Genomic DNA, 17,670 nt, shown 5'->3' with positions numbered 1-17,670 from the left:
GCTTAGAGAAGGCTCCCCCCTTCCCCAGACTGTGCCAATCTTCCTGGACCTGCCTTCCCAAGAGGGGCCAGGGAGGGACACGAGACCCCACCCCCAAGCACACACACACACACACTCACTCACTCCCCAGACAGGTACCCTCTGACCACGGCTTGCCTTGAGCCCACCTTTGCAGGTGCTTCAGCTTGCTGCAGAACCTGGCCTCCCTCCCTTGACCTCAGCACTCAAGGAGGAAGGAACTCCCCACCACCCCTGCTGGGCCTGGGGACTCCCAATGGGAAGAGTCTGGTCTCCCTTCATCCCAGTCCGCACCATCCACAGCCTCCCCAATGGCCCTTGGCTGGTGGCTTCCCTGCCTGGGAAGGTGAAGGAGGCAGGAATGAATCACCTTAAAGGGACTGCTTGGCAAGAGCCTGCTGCTGAAGCTACCTCCTTGCCCTCCGTCTCCTGCACTCAGCTCCCTTGAAGCCACCGCCCCATCTCCTGCCTTCCCCCCTCTCCATGTTTGGGCATTCCTGCTGCCAGAGACAGTAGCCCCTGTCACTCCTCCAGGTGCCCGCAGGCAGAAGCCAGCAAGCCATTCTGGAGACTGGCAGCTGCTGAGCCCAGCTCTGGGCTGAGAAGTGCCTGGGTGGGTGCCGGGAGGGACCCCCTGCCCCCAAGGCTCCTAGCCTCAGAGGTCTGAACCCACCCCCCAATATATCCCTCCAACCCTCTTCCAAACGCCCCTCCAGGTCACCGCAGGACTCTGCCTGCTTCAGGGGAAGGGCTTGTGGGAGCTGTGAAAAAGGGGAGGAGAAGAGTGCCTGTCCCCAGCTCACCCCGGGGGGCTGCCCCTCCCCCAAGCGCAGGCTGAAGGAGGACTCTGGGAGACCAGAGCCATAGGTTCCCTCCACCCCATCACCCCTGCCTGACAGCAGGGCTTCCCTTGTCTCATCCCTCTCTCTTCTACTCTTCTCTGCAACCCCAGGGGCTCTATCCGTTCAGTCATCCGTCCCATGCATGCTCACGTCTTAGGAAAACAGGCCCGCCCTTGGTGTTTCCACGGAACCTGTCCTGCACCTGCCTGCTCCCCTCAGCCACAGGACCCTTCATTGCAACAGCAGCTGCCCCCCCACCCTGGCATGGTAAACCAAAAGACGCCCCCATCTTGGAGCAGGGTGGGGAGGGCTGGCTCCAAGCAGCTGCTTTGTGGAGGAAGCTGACACCAAGGCCAGCCGCTCCGCTCCACAACAACTTGTGGCACCCAGCGCCTGGGTCCCCGCCCCCCTGGCCTTCACCAGCCAGCTCCCTGCGGTTCCTTTTTCCTCATTGCTGCTCAGACTTCTCTCTGACCCCAGCAGCACCATCCATTAACTCACCCCTGCCCATTTCTGTCCTAATTTCCAAAAAAAACCATGTCCCTTTCCCCCACTGCCAAATCTCAAACCTTGGCTTTCTCCAGCCCTCAAGCCCCTTCTGGCTGCTGCTGCCGGGGACAGACAGGCCCAGCTCCTGAGCACACACTGGGGCTCAGAGACATGTCCCCACCTCAGTGGACAACAGGGACCTACCCTAGAGTCAGAGCACACACGGGGTGCAAGGAGGTGCCCCTCGCCCCCACTGTGGGAGTGATCCCTCCTGCTTTGCCATCAGCACATTCTGTAGCCTCTTGGGTTACCCGGCTGCCTAGGTGTCCCATTTTTCTGGAGCGGGGGAGGGAATTCCCTGTCATGGATGGGGGGGGCCCTAAAGGCTATGTTCCCAGAGGCTGAGCCGGGTGCTAGGGAAGGGGGGGTGGTTTAAGGGGAGAGACAGACAGTCCTGGCATTGCTCACCAGGCCCTGGACACTAAATCCCTTGTTGATGGCTGTGGCAGCCCCTCCCTAGGCTAAGGTTACCATCTTCTGCCCCGTCCCCTTGACCCTGTCCCCCTCTCTGCTTCCCCTCAGCCCTCTAAGCCACTTCCTCTGTGCCCTCCCCCAAAGAAGTTGTCCCTGTAGGCTTGGAGGAGTATCTGAGCTATTCTTCCTACCAAGCAGACAAGGAGAGAGGCAATGGAAATGGGGCCAGGGCAGCAGATGGGAAAACCAAGTGGCCAGGGGCTTCAGAGAAGAACTGGAGGAGGGAGGAGGGCTGACTGGCGCACAGGGAGCCCAATGGCCCAGGGGAAGTGGAGATGACTGCGGGAGGGGTCAGAAGCAGGACATAGCAAGTGCATTTGCTCCCTGTCCCCCTCCCTCCCTGCCGGGGCTAGAGCCACCTTTGCTTCTTTCATGAGTGACATCTCAGCTGCAGCCCCACTGTTCCCCTCTGTCAGCAGAAATATCTCTCTCTTCTGACCACTCCTGCTGAAGGCTCCGCCAGCCAATCCCTGATCCGGGGGAGGGGGGAGCCTGGCCCCCCCCACTCCCTCATAAGCACCAGCTGGGGGCTGGGGGGGGGTGGCCGGCTGCTACAAGTGGGACTGGGGTCAGAGCATCGTGGAGAGAAGGAAAAAAAAAACCTTGGGGGGACAGGAGAGGAAAAGGAAGAAGCTCAGACCAACAGGTGGACACGCTTGAAGAAGGGCCCCCCGAAACACACACGTGAGAGCCACCCGCAGCAAGAACACACCGCCCCAGGGCCCCCCAAGAAGGGAGTGCAATGGAGGCCGCACACTCCAAGAGCACAGAGGAATGTCTGGCCTATTTTGGGGTGAGCGAGACCACCGGCCTCACCCCGGACCAAGTGAAGCGACATCTAGAGAAATATGGCCCCAATGGTAAGTGTCCCTCTAAGAGTGGCTGAGAGCTCTCCTGCGCCCTACACACACATGCATGCACATGCATTACACACGCATGCACGCGCACACCTCTCTCCCTCGAGCCTACCTAGGGAAGGGCAGGGTGCAAGGGGGTCCTGGCCAGTCGGAGCAGGATGACCTTGAGGGACCTCAGACTCCCTCTTGGTGGCCTGACTCTCTTGCCTTAGCTAATGTCCAGGGACAGGGGAGGGCATCACCAGGCTGAACCCCAAATGAACATGCCTTTTTTTTTTCCCCTGGGTAGAGCTTCCTGCTGAGGAAGGTAAGTTCCTGCATCCCTGGTCCTCCATCCCCTGCCTTCTGCCCCTTTCCCTTCTCCTTACAGACCTCCCGTGGGCAAACACCCCATGCCCGAAGGGCAAATAGCACACCCCACCCCAGAGATCAGAGGCCAATCAGGGACACATCCAACCCTTAACAACTGCCTCCCCCACCATCCCAAAGAGCCTGGGTTAGGTTCCTGCACGTCCTCCCCTCTCTGCCTCACCCCACCCCAACCATTCTCTCCCTTGAAAGTTGTCTGTCAGTCACCCTAAGGGCGGGAGGGGGCAGGCGATTCAGGGCATTTCAGTCCGGGACCCTCGCCTGCCCTGATGGACCTAGACCTTCCTCCTCTGGGTCCTTCCTGACCACCCGGGTTGGGGGGGTGTCCTCCCTTCCCTGCTGCCTGTTGTCCTTAGGGAAATCCCTATGGGAGTTGGTGATTGAGCAGTTTGAAGATCTCCTGGTGCGGATCCTCCTCCTGGCGGCCTGCATTTCCTTTGTAAGTGTGGGAAGAGGGGTGCCGGTGTGGGAGTGCGCGCGGGCGGCCGGACCCACAAGCGCCAGCCCCGAGCATCCTATGTCACAGACCTCTGTCCTCCCCCACACAGCCTGCAGGCAGGTTTTATTTTAAGCTTTCAGGACGTTCTCAGCCAAAACACTGAAGCTAAGCCACCCTCGCAGCTTCAAGGGCTCGGGTTACCCCGCCCCAAGCGCCGGGGCTCCCGGGCTCCCACGCGGGGCTGCGTCTCTACCGCCACTACCACTCCCAGCATGCTCTGGGACACACACGCTCCACCAATCCCCGAGCGTCCTGGCGCCCCTGCCCCGCCCTCCTAGCGCTGATTGGTCAGAGGACTCGCTCCGAGGAGCGGGAAAGAGGGTGACTGCAGGTGTCCTCTAAGGCCTCCCCGCCCCCCAAGACCATGCACCCTGTGCCAGTCTCCTTCTCACCTACCCTGCCTGACTGACCCCTACCCCCTTGGCCTCCACAGTCTACCCCCAACCCCGGGCCTCAGAGCTCGGGCGCCCTGGTAGCTCCCTCCGGCTCCAGCGTTCACAGGCCCTTCCTCAGCACCGCACCTGCCGCCCCCTCAGTCCGTCCTGCCTTAGTCCGGCAGGAACAACCACCCCACCCGGGGCTCCTTCCCGGAGGCCTTGTCTACCCCTGCGCCTAGCTGCCAGGCCCTCCTCTCTCCCTTCTCGGATTGTTCCTGACATTTGCCGGTGGCTGTTGCCTGGCAGGGCAACAGCTGGGGCGGGGTGTGTGCTGGAGGCCTGGTAACACTATCCCCCCTCGCTCCTGCTCCCTCGTGAAATCGGAGCTTCTCAGCAGCCTGGGCCATGGGGGAGGGCTGTGGAGAGCAAGGGGGTCAGGCAGACGCCTGTGAGGACCACAGGGTTTTTCCAGTGGATTTTGGCTCCCTGTGGGATGGAGGTGGTTCTTTGGAGAGAGAAGGGGGATAATAGTTAGCCTGGGTGTCGTCTGAGCTTTGCTTTACCAGCCTACAACTTGTTGGGGAGTGCTTGGGTGCGTTCTCAGTTGATCTCTATGGTAGCTGTGGGGATGTGCTTAGGGCTCCCAAACACGGGCTCCCACACCCCGCCCATGCCCCATAAGCATCCCTCCTCTCCTCTCTTCTTCCCCATTTTGGGGGGGGCCTGGTCACCCATGCTCCTTCCTCCCCTCGCTCCCCAGGTGCTGGCCTGGTTTGAGGAAGGTGAGGAGACCATCACCGCCTTTGTGGAGCCCTTTGTCATCCTCCTGATCCTCATCGCCAATGCCATCGTGGGGGTCTGGCAGGTCAGCCTGGACCCCTGCCTGCCAGCCAGTCCGCCCTCACTTGGGGCTCTTCCCCGTCCCTTGCCCTGAGTTTGCCTTCCCAGGGTGGAAACAAGATGGCTCACTGAGATCCACGATCACTTGCTGGCTGTTGGACCCTGAGCATTCTATGTCCAAACCTCAGTTTTCCCCATCCATAGAATGGGGCTAAGGATCCTGCCCCCTCAGACTCTTAGTAAAGTGGCCTGAGCCACTTTACTAGTGCTACTTTGGCTTCCTTTACCACCCTTGACTTTTTCCTGTCTGCTGCTTTCTGATTACCTCTGGTTTTTCTTTCTTGTTCCCTTGAGCTCTTCCTACCTGTTTATAGACACAGGTAGCTCCCTCAGCATGCACACACAAACACACACTTACACCCACCCTGTCCTTATGTGTGATATTGATCACTCCCTGGCCCTGGGAGCCAAAACAGCCCCCCCACCCTAACCATGAGATCCCAGCCTCCAGTCCCCAGGCTCCTGCTGCCACCCCTCCCCGCCTTGCTGTCTTGCTTCCTACTGTCCACACCCCCTGAAGACCCTTGTTGTTCTCTCTCCCCCTGCTCTCTCCGGTCAGGAGCGGAACGCAGAGAACGCCATCGAGGCCTTGAAGGAGTATGAGCCCGAGATGGGCAAGGTCTACCGCGCTGACCGCAAGTCAGTGCAAAGGATCAAGGCCCGGGACATCGTCCCTGGGGACATTGTGGAGGTGGCCGGTGAGTGATGGGGTGGAAGGGGTCCGTGGGAGGCCAGGGAGAAGCAGGGAGGGCTGCTCTGTGTCCCTTCCCCCACGCTGTCCCCAAGAGCATAGTCTGGAGGTTCCTTCCTAGACTCCTTAAAGAGGTCAGCCCAGGCCAATTCCCCCGCCCGAGGGAGCGTCTCCAAGGGAACAGCCAGTCCCTGTCCCTGAGGCCTCAAGCAGACCCCTGCTCCCCCGCCTCTCCCCCAGCACTTGCATGCAACAGGTGGAACCCAGGCCCTGCCAATGGCCCCATCTCCACCCGCCACCCCCCCACCCCAAGGCCTGGCTTCCCTCTCCTTCCCTCTACCCTCAAGCTTGGTCAGCTTTCAGTCTTGACCTCTCCGTGCCCTTGAGGCTTCTCTAAGGGAAAGCAGTGAGAGTAGCAGGGAGGAGGGGGGGCGGTCAAAGGCTCTAGCCCCCGGCCATGTAAGGGAAACTCAGGCCCCAGCATGAGCACGGGACCAGGGAGGAGGAGCACTCAAGGAGGAGCCCCGCCCCAGCCAGGGACACTTAATGCCTGAGCAGGGAGGGTGGGGGCCGAGTGGCTAAGATTACTGGGATTCTGCCCCCTTCAGCGGTTTTTATATTGGCCTCAGCAGGCCTTTCCACATCTCCAAGACCCCTGGCATGGAGGCTGTGTCTCTCTGGGGCCCTCTTCCATCCCTACACATCTACTTGCTACCACCACCACACCACCACCATGGGAAGCTTTGTTGTGGGGAGGAAGTGTGAGAGTGGGAGGGCTGAAGACCCCAGCTTCCCATCCCACGGCTGACCTGCTGCGGTGACAGTTTGGAGTCAGCGCCATGAAGGTCTATAAATATCGCTTGGGCTTGGGTGACAGGGTGTCCCGCCCAGTGTCGCTGCTGCCCCCCCATTCCCCCCCGACTGCCACTGACACCACTGTGGGCCTGCTATCTCCATGTACTTCCTCTGGCCCAGAAGGAGGGAAGGCACTAAATAAACCCTGCCCCAATGCCACCTGCAGGGCCAGAGCAGCATTGGGCAGAACCCCCCAGGAGGAGTGCAGCCTCCTCCGCAGGCCAGCCGTGGGTGCCCCCGCCTGCGTGTCTCCCAGCTTGGCTTCCATCCATCCCAGCCCTAGTGCCTTGAGTTTCCTGTGTAGTTCAGCCCCCCTTATTTTCCTACACACTTCCCAGTTTCATCCCCTGGTTCTCCCACTTCCCCCAGGCTGATGCAAGGTCTGCTCTTTGACCCACCCTGCACCTGCTACTGGCCTCCTCCCTCCTTGCACTCCCCTTTCAGCTGCCTCTTTTTCTCCTGCTCTCTGCTCCACTTTATTTGCCCTTTGACCTTGATTGATGTGACACTTGTGGTTCTTGCTTTTTTCCTCCTTCCCTGGCTAGTTTCTTCGTTCTGACCCTGACACGTTGTTTTTTGACTCACCTGTTTTCTCTAAGTTCTTTTTTGGTCTCTCCACCTCACTTTCTCTCTTTCAGTTGTGGTTTCTCTTCATACATCTAAGCTATTGCTAGTCACCCATTCATTCATTCAGTGGGCATGTATCCTGCCAGGCAGGGTGCCAGAGCCTCCTGTTGCGGTAGCTTTCCATGAAGAGGGTAGGAGGCCTGAGAGCATTCCCAGGGTGTCTTCTGGGGGTTTGTAGGAGCACCTGCCAAGGGCCTGACCGAAGCCCAGGGCTGGGCCCGTGCCTTGAGCCTGGAGGCCAGGTGAGGGGTGTGAATGGTCAGAGGCAATGGTTTCCTTTCTTCAGGAAGGAAAAAAAGCCCATTCCAATTAACCTCACTCTGCTTTCTCCACAGTGGGGGACAAAGTCCCTGCCGACATCCGCATCCTCTCCATCAAATCCACCACGCTCCGTGTGGACCAGTCCATCCTGACAGGTCAGTGAGCCCTGTGTGGCAGGAGCTGAGGTTGAGGGGGTGCGGGGCAGTCAGGGAGGAGCCTACAGGTTCAGCCTCTCCTGGCAGCCTGGGAGCAGGAAGGGCAGTGATGTCTCGGCTGTGTCCCATGGGGTCCTGGGAAAAGGCTGACTGTTAGGGCCCCTTCACCATGTAGCTGTCTGCCATGGGGACGTAGGCACGTCCATAGCTAGGTGATTGTCCCTTCTGCTTTGATGAGGGCCTCAAAATAGGGAGCACCAGGTTCTAGGAGAAGGTGCAGGGTTTGGATGCCTTGAAGCTTTTGCTGTAACTCTCCCTCCCCCAGCAGGGCTGGTGCTCCAAGGAGGCCTCGCCAAACTGGGCCAGCAACTGTTAGGGCACAAGAGAGCCAAGGCCTTAGGGGTGGGGACCTGTGCCCCCCATCAGGTGTGTGACCCTCCCTAGACAATGTACCTGCACATCCATCAGCTTCTTTGAATGCCACTTAATGTCTTGTGCTCAAGTGACACGGGGCAGGGGCTTATCCCCGTTTTAACAGAGGAGCAGGTGGAGGTTCGGTTAACAATGTCATGCCATGTGTGAGTTACTTGAGTGCAGTGGACTTGCTGATGGCCCCCACCTGGCACCTGCTGAGCAGGGATAGGAAGGAGGGAGGTGAGGGAGAAAGAGATGATGTCACCCACTGGCCCCTGGGCCCCGTCTTCTCCACAGGCGAGTCCGTGTCCGTCATCAAGCACACAGAGCCAGTCCCTGATCCCCGAGCTGTCAACCAGGACAAGAAGAACATGCTTTTCTCGGTGAGCAACCTAGGGGCAGGGTGGGGAGAGGGTGGCAGATGTTGTGCCCTTGAGCCAGCAGCCCAGCTTCCTGGGGGAAAACAGAGGCCCAAGGTTCACCCCCTGCCTCTCCCTTACCTTCCCAGGGTACCAACATTGCAGCCGGCAAGGCCCTGGGCATAGTTGCCACCACCGGCGTGAGCACTGAGATTGGGAAAATCCGTGACCAAATGGCTGCCACAGAACAGGACAAGACCCCCCTGCAGCAGAAGTTAGATGAATTTGGGGAGCAGCTGTCCAAGGTCATCTCCCTCATCTGTGTGGCCGTGTGGCTCATCAACATCGGCCACTTCAACGATCCCGTCCATGGGGGCTCCTGGATTCGCGGTGCCATCTACTACTTTAAGATTGCCGTGGCCCTGGCTGTGGCCGCCATCCCTGAAGGTAATGGCAGCTTTTTTTTTCTCCTCCCATTTGTTCATCGCATTAGCAAAGACTCTTGGTCTAAGTAAGGGGCTGGGGCCAGGGCTCGGGGCTCGGGAGCTGATACCCTTGGGAGGCCGTTGTGTAGCTGGCCACCCTAGGTCTCATTCCCTCCCTTACCTTGCTTCGTCACACCCCACCTCCCAATCCTGTGCATTCATGCTCCCCACAGGTCTCCCCGCCGTCATCACCACCTGCCTGGCCCTGGGCACCCGGCGCATGGCAAAGAAGAATGCCATTGTGAGGAGCTTGCCCTCTGTGGAGACCCTGGGCTGCACATCTGTCATCTGTTCTGACAAAACAGGCACCCTCACCACCAACCAGATGTCCGTCTGCAAGGTCAGGGCCGTGGCAAGCTGAAGACTGCCTGGGGCGGGGTGAGGCAGGCAGATGGAGTGACATGCTGCCAGCTGTGGAGGCCATCAGACACCCACGGGCCCAGGCAGCCACACTGTGACCACCGCCATGGACAGGGGTGGCAGTGGCATCTAGTCTAATCCACCACAGCAGATTGTGGAGGGGAAGGTGTCAGCCCATTTTCAGAGAATTAAACTGATACCCCTGGAGTCTCGTTCTTAGAGTCTAAGGGACTCATGCTCAAAGACTCAACCGAGAAGTGGCAGCATTGCCCTGCCGAGGGGCAGCTCCGAGGCAGGCTTCTGACCATGCACTGCGTCGGCTCTTCCTGATCCAGGCCTCTCCGCACCTCTGAGCCTCAGAGCCTTGGGCAGCGGCACCTCGCCCCATATCACATCATACTGTATCAAACGACACACATTCAGCTCTGTTTTGAAATATTATGGAAGTCCACTTCCATTAACTTCTGGAAGAACCCCCAAGTAGTGATCACAATATTTTCAAAATACATTTGTAATTTAGTTTACATAGCTGGTTTCCTTTTGATTTTCTTTATTTTTAGATTTATTTTCTTTAGCTAGGAAGAGAAAAGAGAGACACACAGAGAGGGAGAAAAACAGAAAGAGCTCCTTTCCTTCTGCTGGTTTGCTCCCCAAATGGCCCCAATGCCTGGGACTGGGCCAGGCTGTAATCAGGGCCAGGTCTCTCACATGGGTGGCAAGGGCCCAAGTACTTGGGCCATCTTCCACAGTTTTCTCAGGCACAGGAGTAGGAAACTGGCCTAGAAGCAGAGCAGCCAGGGCTTGAACCGGCATTCTGAGAGGGGATGTCAGCGTTGCTGGCAGTGTCTTAAGCCACTGTGCCACAATGCAAGTGCTTGCTGCCTTCTAACAAACGCACTAAATGGCGAGTTTCAGCACCGAGGCTACGAATGATCATGGCATTAAAGCAGGAATGAATGTCAGTTACACTGTTCTGAAAGATCTGCCATGATAGGCATGACATAGGAGAGTGCCGAGATTGTGTTGGTGGCAAAACCACAGATTTCCTTCATCCCAGTGTGACCTACTGACTGTACTCATGACTGGAAAGAGATGCCGACTACCAGTCAGAGACGCAGTGAATGGTGGTGGTGTTGGGGTCCCCTCTCAATTCATGGACTCCTAGAGGGGTTGTCCATGAACCACAGGCAGGGAACCCTGGCCCTAAACATAATAGTTCTGGGGACAAAGCCCAGGAAGTAAAAGTTGTAGTTTTGAGGGACAGGGCTATGTGGTCAGCTCGGTAGGGAGGAAGGCAGTCTCGGGGCCCATGGGCTCCCACATAGTCCTGCTGGACTGCCTGCTGCTGAGAATGAGAAACCCAATCTCTGGCTGCCCAGGTCCTGGGGTGTTGTGTTGTGAACCACTGACCTCAGGGGACCTCGTTCCAGTTCCATTGCATAAAAATGAATTAATTGCCTGCATTTGCAAAGTCCCAAGAGTTCAGGGGAAACGGGAAATGACCTGAGATGTCCAGTTCTCCCTGCCAACCTGAAGGAGGGCCACCTGACTGACAGGTGGGCTCCTAGCCACAGTCCCCCCCTATCGTACGCATCTCCTTACCCAATCACAGGTAGTCCCAGGGTGAGTGGCAGTCCCTTGTGTTTCAGGCCACTCAACAGAGCTCAGAAGACAAGCAGTGAAAGGCCCACGGCAATCCATTGGATGAACCTGTGTAGAGGGCTGGCTCCGTCCAGCCAGGGTGGGTGTGGGGGGCATGGGGAATGGGGGACAGGGGATATCGTATGTGCCCTTCTCCCCCCCACAGATGTTCATCATCGACAAGGTGGATGGGGACTTCTGCACGCTGAATGAATTCTCCATCACCGGCTCCACCTATGCACCAGAGGGCGAGGTGTAAGTCACTGCCCATCTCATCCCCAGTGCCTGGTGCCCCACTGTGCTATTTTCCCTCCTCTTCTTCCTGCAAGCTTTATCTTCTCTCCTCCCACCCCCATCTCCAAGTTCACTGCCATCTCCCAGCCTGTCCTGCCAGACCTCCCTGACTGCCCGACTTTCCCTGCTGTCCCCCATGCCCTCTCTGCAGCTCACTCCCTGTCCTCCACTCTCTCTCTCTTTCCTCCTCTCCTCCATGCCCATTGCTGCCAGCTTGAAGAATGACAGACCCATCCGGGCGGGGCAGTTTGATGGGCTGGTGGAGCTGGCCACCATCTGTGCTCTCTGCAATGACTCCTCCTTGGACTTCAATGAGGTAACCCCTTCCCCTGTCCCACCCCCACCACCAAAACAGCTCCTCTTTTTGGGGGAAGATTTGTTTAATGGACCGGAAAGGCTATGTTGATAGAAAGAGAAATCTTCCATTTGCTGGTTCCCTCCCCAAATGGCCACAAAAGCCGGTGCTAGGCTAGGTTGAAGCCAGGAGCCAGGAGCTTCTTCCAGGTATCCCACACAGGTGTAGGAGTCCAAGTATTTGGGCCATCCTCCACTGCTTTTCCAAGTCATAAGCAGGGAGCTGGAAGGGAAGTGGAGCAGCTGGGACACAAACTGGTGTATGGAATTGCTAGTATGGAAGGTGGCAGCTTTTCCTGCTCTGCCAGTTGGCTTAACATCTGGGCCTTCTTAATAGGCCAGGAGGGGGATTCTGGGAAGGGGTCCCTGTGAGGCAAGGCCTCCCCCTGGGATATAAGATAAAGGCAAGGTTTGCTCCCTCTTGCTCTGAGTGCATGGTGAGTGTGATGAGGGGAGTGAGGGCGCAGGTGCCCAGGCACTGACTTCTGCCTCCCGTGCCCCTCTCAGTCCAAAGGTGTCTATGAGAAGGTGGGCGAGGCCACGGAGACGGCACTTACCACGCTGGTGGAGAAGATGAACGTGTTCAACACGGACGTGAGGAGCCTCTCAAAGGTGGAGCGGGCCAATGCCTGCAACTCGGTGAGCTTGGATGACTGTCTCCCGGGGCAGCAGGTGGGGCCTGCCAGCACTGGCACGCGGCCTTTCCCACAGCTTTCCCCGGGCCTGGCTACAGCTGGCTGGGGCAGCCCACGGCCCCAGGACTTGCATTGGTCCTTCCTTGGGCGGCCTTGGCTGCAATACTCTTGATGAGTTTAACATCACTTCCTGTTGTGTGGGGAAGGGACAGAACTGTGACACAAAACCCAAGAGGCCTGTCAGGGCAGAGTCCCGATGTCAGCATTTGACCCTCTGCCTCCCAGAAGCATGTGTGTTCTCAGCGGGTCTCAGGCCTTTCTTGATGTAGGAGTTGCGGAATGCAGGAAATGTGGCAGCCCCGTCCGCAGGACAAGACTTCTCCTCAGACTCACTTGGAGTTCTTGCTGCTAATATATACATACACACACACACACACACACACACACACACACATATATATATATATATATATATAAATTTTAGATTTTTATTAGGAAGACAGATTTAGAGAGAGAAGGAGATACAGAAAGATCTTCCATTGCTGATTCACTCTGTAAATGGCCACAATGGCCAGAGCTGAGCTGATTCAAAGCCAGGAACCAAGAGCTTCTTCCAGGTCTCCCACGTGGGTGCAGGGTCCCAATGCCTTGGGCCATCCTCAACTGCTTTCCCAGGCCACAAGCAGGGAGCTGGATGGGAAGCAGAGCAGCCAGGACATGAACTAGCACCCATAGGAGATCTTGGCACATGCAAGGCAAGAATTTAGACACTGAGCCATCGTGCTAAGCACATTGCTGCTAGTATTTGCTCTGTGTTGGCTTCTTAGTCTCCACAACTCCTATTCACTTTTCAGTTACTGTTTGTTATTTAATTTTTTTTTATTTAAAAGTTTTATAGAGAGAAAGCTCTTCCCTCTACTGGTTCACTCCCCACATAGCCACAATGACCAGAGCTGAGCTGATCCAAAGCCTGGAGCCAGAGGTTTCCTTGGGTCTTCCAAACAGGAGACACTTTTGTCATCACTGTAGGCTCTGATGGACAAGGCCAAATGGGGCTGTCCTGCTGCAGTCAGCTTTTGAATGGGACACTGTGGCAGCACTTTGTCCTTCATGCTGAAGGTGCCAGATGTCGTTTGAGTCTCAGCCTCAGCCTAGGCTCTGCTCTGCCTTCCAAGGGTCTGATCTCCCTTTCTATCTCCTCTTTTAAAATAATTTATTTATATGAAATTCAGAGATGGCCTATTGTTTTTAGTGCAGCAGGTGCAGTCATACAGCCTGCAATGCTGGTATCCCATCTGGGCACCGGTACATGTCCTGGCTGCTCCACTTCTGATCCAGCTTCCTGCCAATGAGCCTGGGAAAAACAGCAGAGGAGGACATAAATGTTTGGAACTCTGCTACCCATATGGGAGACCTGGATGAAACTCTTAACTCCTGGCTTTAGCCTGGCCCAACTCTGGCTGTTACACACATCTGGGGAGTGAATCAGCTGATAGGAGAACTGTCTCTCCTCCTGTCTCTATAGCTCTGATTTTCAAATGAATAAATAAGTCTTGGGAGAGCGAGAGAACCCCTCCATTTCATTCCCCAAATGGCCATGACAGCTGGGGTTGGGCAAGGCTGAAACTAGGAGTCAAGAACTCCATCCTGGTCTCTTCTGTGGGTGACATGGGTCCAGGGACTTGGGCCATCTTTCACTGTCTTCCCAGACACACGAGTAGGGAGCTGGATCAAAAGCTGAGCAACCAGGACAGGAACCAGCCTTCTCCTGGGGAGGTGATAGTCCCACGTGGCAGTTTAACCCACTCTGGCCCCTCCCATCCCTGCTTTTCCAGGTGATCCGCCAGCTGATGAAGAAGGAGTTCACCCTGGAATTCTCCCGAGACAGAAAATCCATGTCCGTCTACTGTTCCCCAGCTAAGTCTTCCCGAGCTGCTGTGGGCAACAAGATGTTTGTCAAGGTCAGACCTCAGCATGTGCCCCAGCCCCCTCTCCTACCCCATGGGGGGACTCCTCTGCTCTACCCGCACCCTGTGGCTCTCTGTGAGCAGCCCGTTCCTGGTCCCCTAGGGTGCCCCTGAAGGAGTCATCGATCGCTGCAACTACGTGAGAGTAGGCACCACCCGGGTGCCCATGACTGGGCCGGTGAAAGAGAAGATCATGGCTGTGATCAAGGAGTGGGGCACTGGCCGCGACACCCTGCGCTGCTTGGCCCTGGCCACCCGAGACACCCCACCCAAGCGAGAGGAGATGGTGCTGGATGACTCTGCCAAGTTCATGGAGTACGAGGTGAGCAGAGTGAAGCCGCCCTGCCCTGGATGGAGCTGGCCAGGATTTCCAGGCACCCCTATACATGCCCTCTCCCCACCCCATGCCACTCCTACTTTGTCCATCAGAGTAGTCCCCTCCCCCCCACCAGCTTCTGGCCTGGCCCCATTTCCCAAGACGCTCCCTAACCCATCACCCTCTGCTCTGAATCCCCACTCCTGCAGACGGACCTGACGTTTGTGGGTGTCGTGGGCATGCTGGACCCACCCCGCAAGGAGGTCATGGGCTCCATCCAGCTGTGTCGTGATGCCGGAATCCGTGTGATCATGATCACTGGCGACAATAAGGGCACGGCCATCGCCATCTGCCGGCGCATTGGCATCTTCGGGGAGAATGAGGAGGTGACCGACCGTGCCTACACAGGCCGTGAATTCGATGACCTGCCCCTGGCCGAGCAGCGGGAAGCTTGCCGCCGTGCCTGCTGCTTCGCCCGTGTGGAGCCTGCCCACAAATCCAAGATTGTGGAATACCTGCAGTCCTATGATGAGATCACGGCCATGGTGAGGGACGGTGGGGGTGGGGGTGCAGTTTCCTGAGGATCCTAGGGGGCTGAGGGCCCTAGGGGCTGCAGAAGTGAGGGTCTCAGGAGGGGTGTGTGTGGAAGGCAACCTGAGCCCACTGCCTACCTTCTGCCTCAGACAGGAGATGGGGTCAACGACGCCCCAGCCCTGAAGAAGGCTGAGATTGGCATAGCCATGGGGTCTGGCACAGCTGTGGCCAAGACTGCCTCGGAGATGGTGCTGGCTGATGACAACTTCTCCACCATCGTGGCCGCCGTGGAGGAGGGCCGTGCCATCTACAACAACATGAAGCAGTTCATCCGCTATCTCATCTCCTCCAACGTGGGCGAGGTGGTCTGGTGAGCAGCGCCTTCCCCACAACCCAGGATGGAAGGGGCGGGGCTTCCTGGGAGCTCAGACCCATGAGTGACCCCCTTGTCCCTGCAGTATCTTCCTGACGGCCGCCTTGGGGCTGCCTGAGGCCCTGATCCCTGTGCAGCTGTTGTGGGTGAACCTGGTGACAGACGGGCTCCCAGCCACTGCCCTGGGCTTCAACCCACCGGACCTGGACATCATGGACCGGCCCCCCCGGAGTCCCAAGGAGCCCCTCATCAGCGGCTGGCTCTTCTTCCGCTACATGGCAATCGGGGGTGAGCAGGGAAAGGGGAGTGCCCAGTCCCTTCTGGCCTTCCAGCTTTGGGATACCAGCTCCCCCAGTGCAGCTGTCCCTGTGGCCAGGTGAGACCCTCCTTACCACCCCTACATCTCTGAGACCCTGTATCTGAGTCTCCCGCATGGTGGCAGGCACCCAAAGCTTTCAGGCCAGCTTTTGCTGCTCCCCCAGGTATATTAGCAGGGATCCAGATAAGAAGTGGAGCAGCCAGGACTTGGCCCAGTGCCTACATGGGATGCTGGGATTGCGGGCAGCAGCAGGACCCACTGTGCTACAGCGCTGATCTCAGGCCCTGACCATGACTCCTCCCCTCTTCCCTCTCCTGCAGGCTATGTGGGTGCAGCCACTGTGGGAGCAGCTGCCTGGTGGTTTCTGTATGCCGAAGACGGGCCGCGGGTCACCTACCAACAGCTGGTAGGGGAGGGTGCCCAGGAGCGGGGACTGTGATGGCGGGAGGTGTGATGCCTTCCACAGGGTCTCAGTCTCCTGCATCCCATGCCCTGCAGACCCACTTCATGCAGTGCACCGAGGACCACCCTCACTTTGAGGGTTTGGACTGTGAGATCTTTGAGGCCCCGGAGCCCATGACCATGGCCCTGTCCGTGCTTGTGACCATTGAGATGTGCAATGCTCTCAACAGGTGGGCCGCCAGCCGCTCCCTCCCATTCCCCATGTGCCCCAACTGGCAGCCCTTCCCTTCCTCCCCTCACCTGGCTGTCTCTGCTTCCCCCACCTTGCCCCGACTGCAGCTTATCAGAGAACCAGTCCTTGCTGCGGATGCCGCCCTGGGTGAACATCTGGCTGCTGGGCTCCATCTGCCTGTCCATGTCCCTCCACTTCCTCATCCTCTATGTCGACCCCCTGCCGGTGAGTCTGGCCCCTCCACCAGGCCTCACAGCCCCCAGGGAGCCCCAGGATAGCAAGTGGTACCAGGCCGGGGCAGTACCGGGAGCCCTGGCTGGGGGTGGTCACCACCCCTGCCTCATGGCTGCTGGCCCCACTTCCAGATGATCTTCAAGCTCAAGGCCCTGGACCTCACCCAGTGGCTCATGGTCCTCAAGATCTCACTTCCGGTCATTGGGCTGGACGAAATCCTCAAGTTCATTGCCCGGAACTACCTGGAGGGTAAGGAATACTCCCTTCATCCCTGTCTCCCCCATCACCTGTGAACATAGCCTTCACCCTCCGCGTTGCGGACGCGCCTGCCCCTGCCCCCTTTTTTTTGCAGCTGGCTGAGTTCTTGGCCTTTGTGGGACCAGTGTCTCCGAAAAGGGCACCCAGCCCCTTCCCCAGTCTAGCTGTACTTGTGAGGCTGCAGCCCCTGGCCCCACCCCCACCCCTGTAGTAACAGCTGTCTCTCTGTCCTCTCTGGCCATAGGATAAGCGTCCCCCTCCTCCATGTCTTTGAACCCGTGTCACAGGTATCACCCCCCACTTGCCCCACCCTGGCTGCTGTGCCCGCCGCCCGCGCCCTTAGCCCACTTGCGCTCGCAACTCTGCCTGGAGCCACTGACACTTGCTGCCACCACTGCCACCGCGCTTGCTGGCGGGCTAGGCTGCTGTCCTCGCTCTGGGCAGCAGCTCCATCCTGCTGCCAGGCTCTCAGCTCTGGGCACCCACTGTGTCAGCCAGGGCTGGGCTGGGCTGCCCTGCGCTGCGTCGCGCTGGCTATGTCTGCTGCCGGGCTGGGGGGCGGTGGGTGGCAGGGTCTGGGGACACAGGTGAGTAGGGGAACTGCGGCAGCCCACAAGGTGAGTGTGCCAGGAGGCAGGTGCCAGGACCTGTTCCCCCTCTGCCCTCCTGCTTCATCCCTTCCTCTTGTCCTTCCAGATCCGGAAGATGAAAGAAGGAAGTAACCAGTCCTCCGCCCCCTCCAGACCCCCAATAGACGCATCTTCAGCCAGAGCTGTGGCACACCCCACCCCTATTCCTGTTTATAAACTTGTTGATGTTCCTCCCTCCTCCCCCACCTTGTAAATCTCCCTCCCCCTCCCCCATGGGGCTTGCAGGGACAAGGCGACCGACTGAGCTGAGCTGCTTATTTATTGACAATAAATGACCCAGAGTCTGGCCTGGCCTCTGTGTGCGTCTTGGGGCCTGCCTGCGCCAGGCCCCGTGGCCAAGGATCTTAGTGTCATGCGGCTTGGAAAGCA

At 58.1% G+C, this 17,670-nt stretch overlaps 1 protein-coding gene across 5 annotated transcripts; it reads left to right on the top strand.

Moving 5' to 3' along the window:
* The first annotated feature begins 2,518 nt into the window (after window positions 1–2,518).
* ATP2A1 (ATPase sarcoplasmic/endoplasmic reticulum Ca2+ transporting 1) lies at window positions 2,519–17,587 on the top strand. Of its 5 annotated transcripts, XM_004586844.2 has the most exons (22): window positions 2,519–2,743; window positions 3,030–3,047; window positions 3,466–3,548; window positions 4,746–4,850; window positions 5,445–5,583; window positions 7,394–7,474; window positions 8,186–8,271; window positions 8,397–8,694; window positions 8,906–9,072; window positions 10,900–10,988; window positions 11,241–11,343; window positions 11,889–12,020; window positions 13,852–13,977; window positions 14,087–14,305; window positions 14,509–14,844; window positions 14,983–15,203; window positions 15,292–15,494; window positions 15,846–15,931; window positions 16,024–16,157; window positions 16,267–16,384; window positions 16,525–16,642; window positions 17,348–17,587. In XM_004586844.2, exons 1-22 carry the CDS (start codon window positions 2,626–2,628, stop codon window positions 17,371–17,373), a joined length of 3,006 nt encoding a protein of 1,001 aa, XP_004586901.2. In that variant the 5' UTR covers window positions 2,519–2,625; the 3' UTR covers window positions 17,374–17,587. The 5 variants fall into 5 exon arrangements, with proteins under 5 accessions (XP_004586901.2, XP_058536922.1, XP_058536924.1 ...); XM_058680941.1 differs by lacking the exons at window positions 2,519–2,743; window positions 3,030–3,047; window positions 3,466–3,548 and adding exons at window positions 4,022–4,327; window positions 16,896–16,938; XM_058680939.1 differs by lacking the exons at window positions 2,519–2,743; window positions 3,030–3,047; window positions 3,466–3,548 and adding an exon at window positions 3,891–3,939.
* The last annotated feature ends 83 nt before the right edge of the window (window positions 17,588–17,670 follow it).

The sequence above is a fragment of the Ochotona princeps genome, chromosome 24 (assembly GCF_030435755.1).
Source record: "Ochotona princeps isolate mOchPri1 chromosome 24, mOchPri1.hap1, whole genome shotgun sequence".
Lineage (NCBI taxonomy): Eukaryota > Metazoa > Chordata > Mammalia > Lagomorpha > Ochotonidae > Ochotona > Ochotona princeps.
Note: the sequence above shows the minus strand (reverse complement) of the source record. Positions and strands in the feature narration are given on the sequence as shown.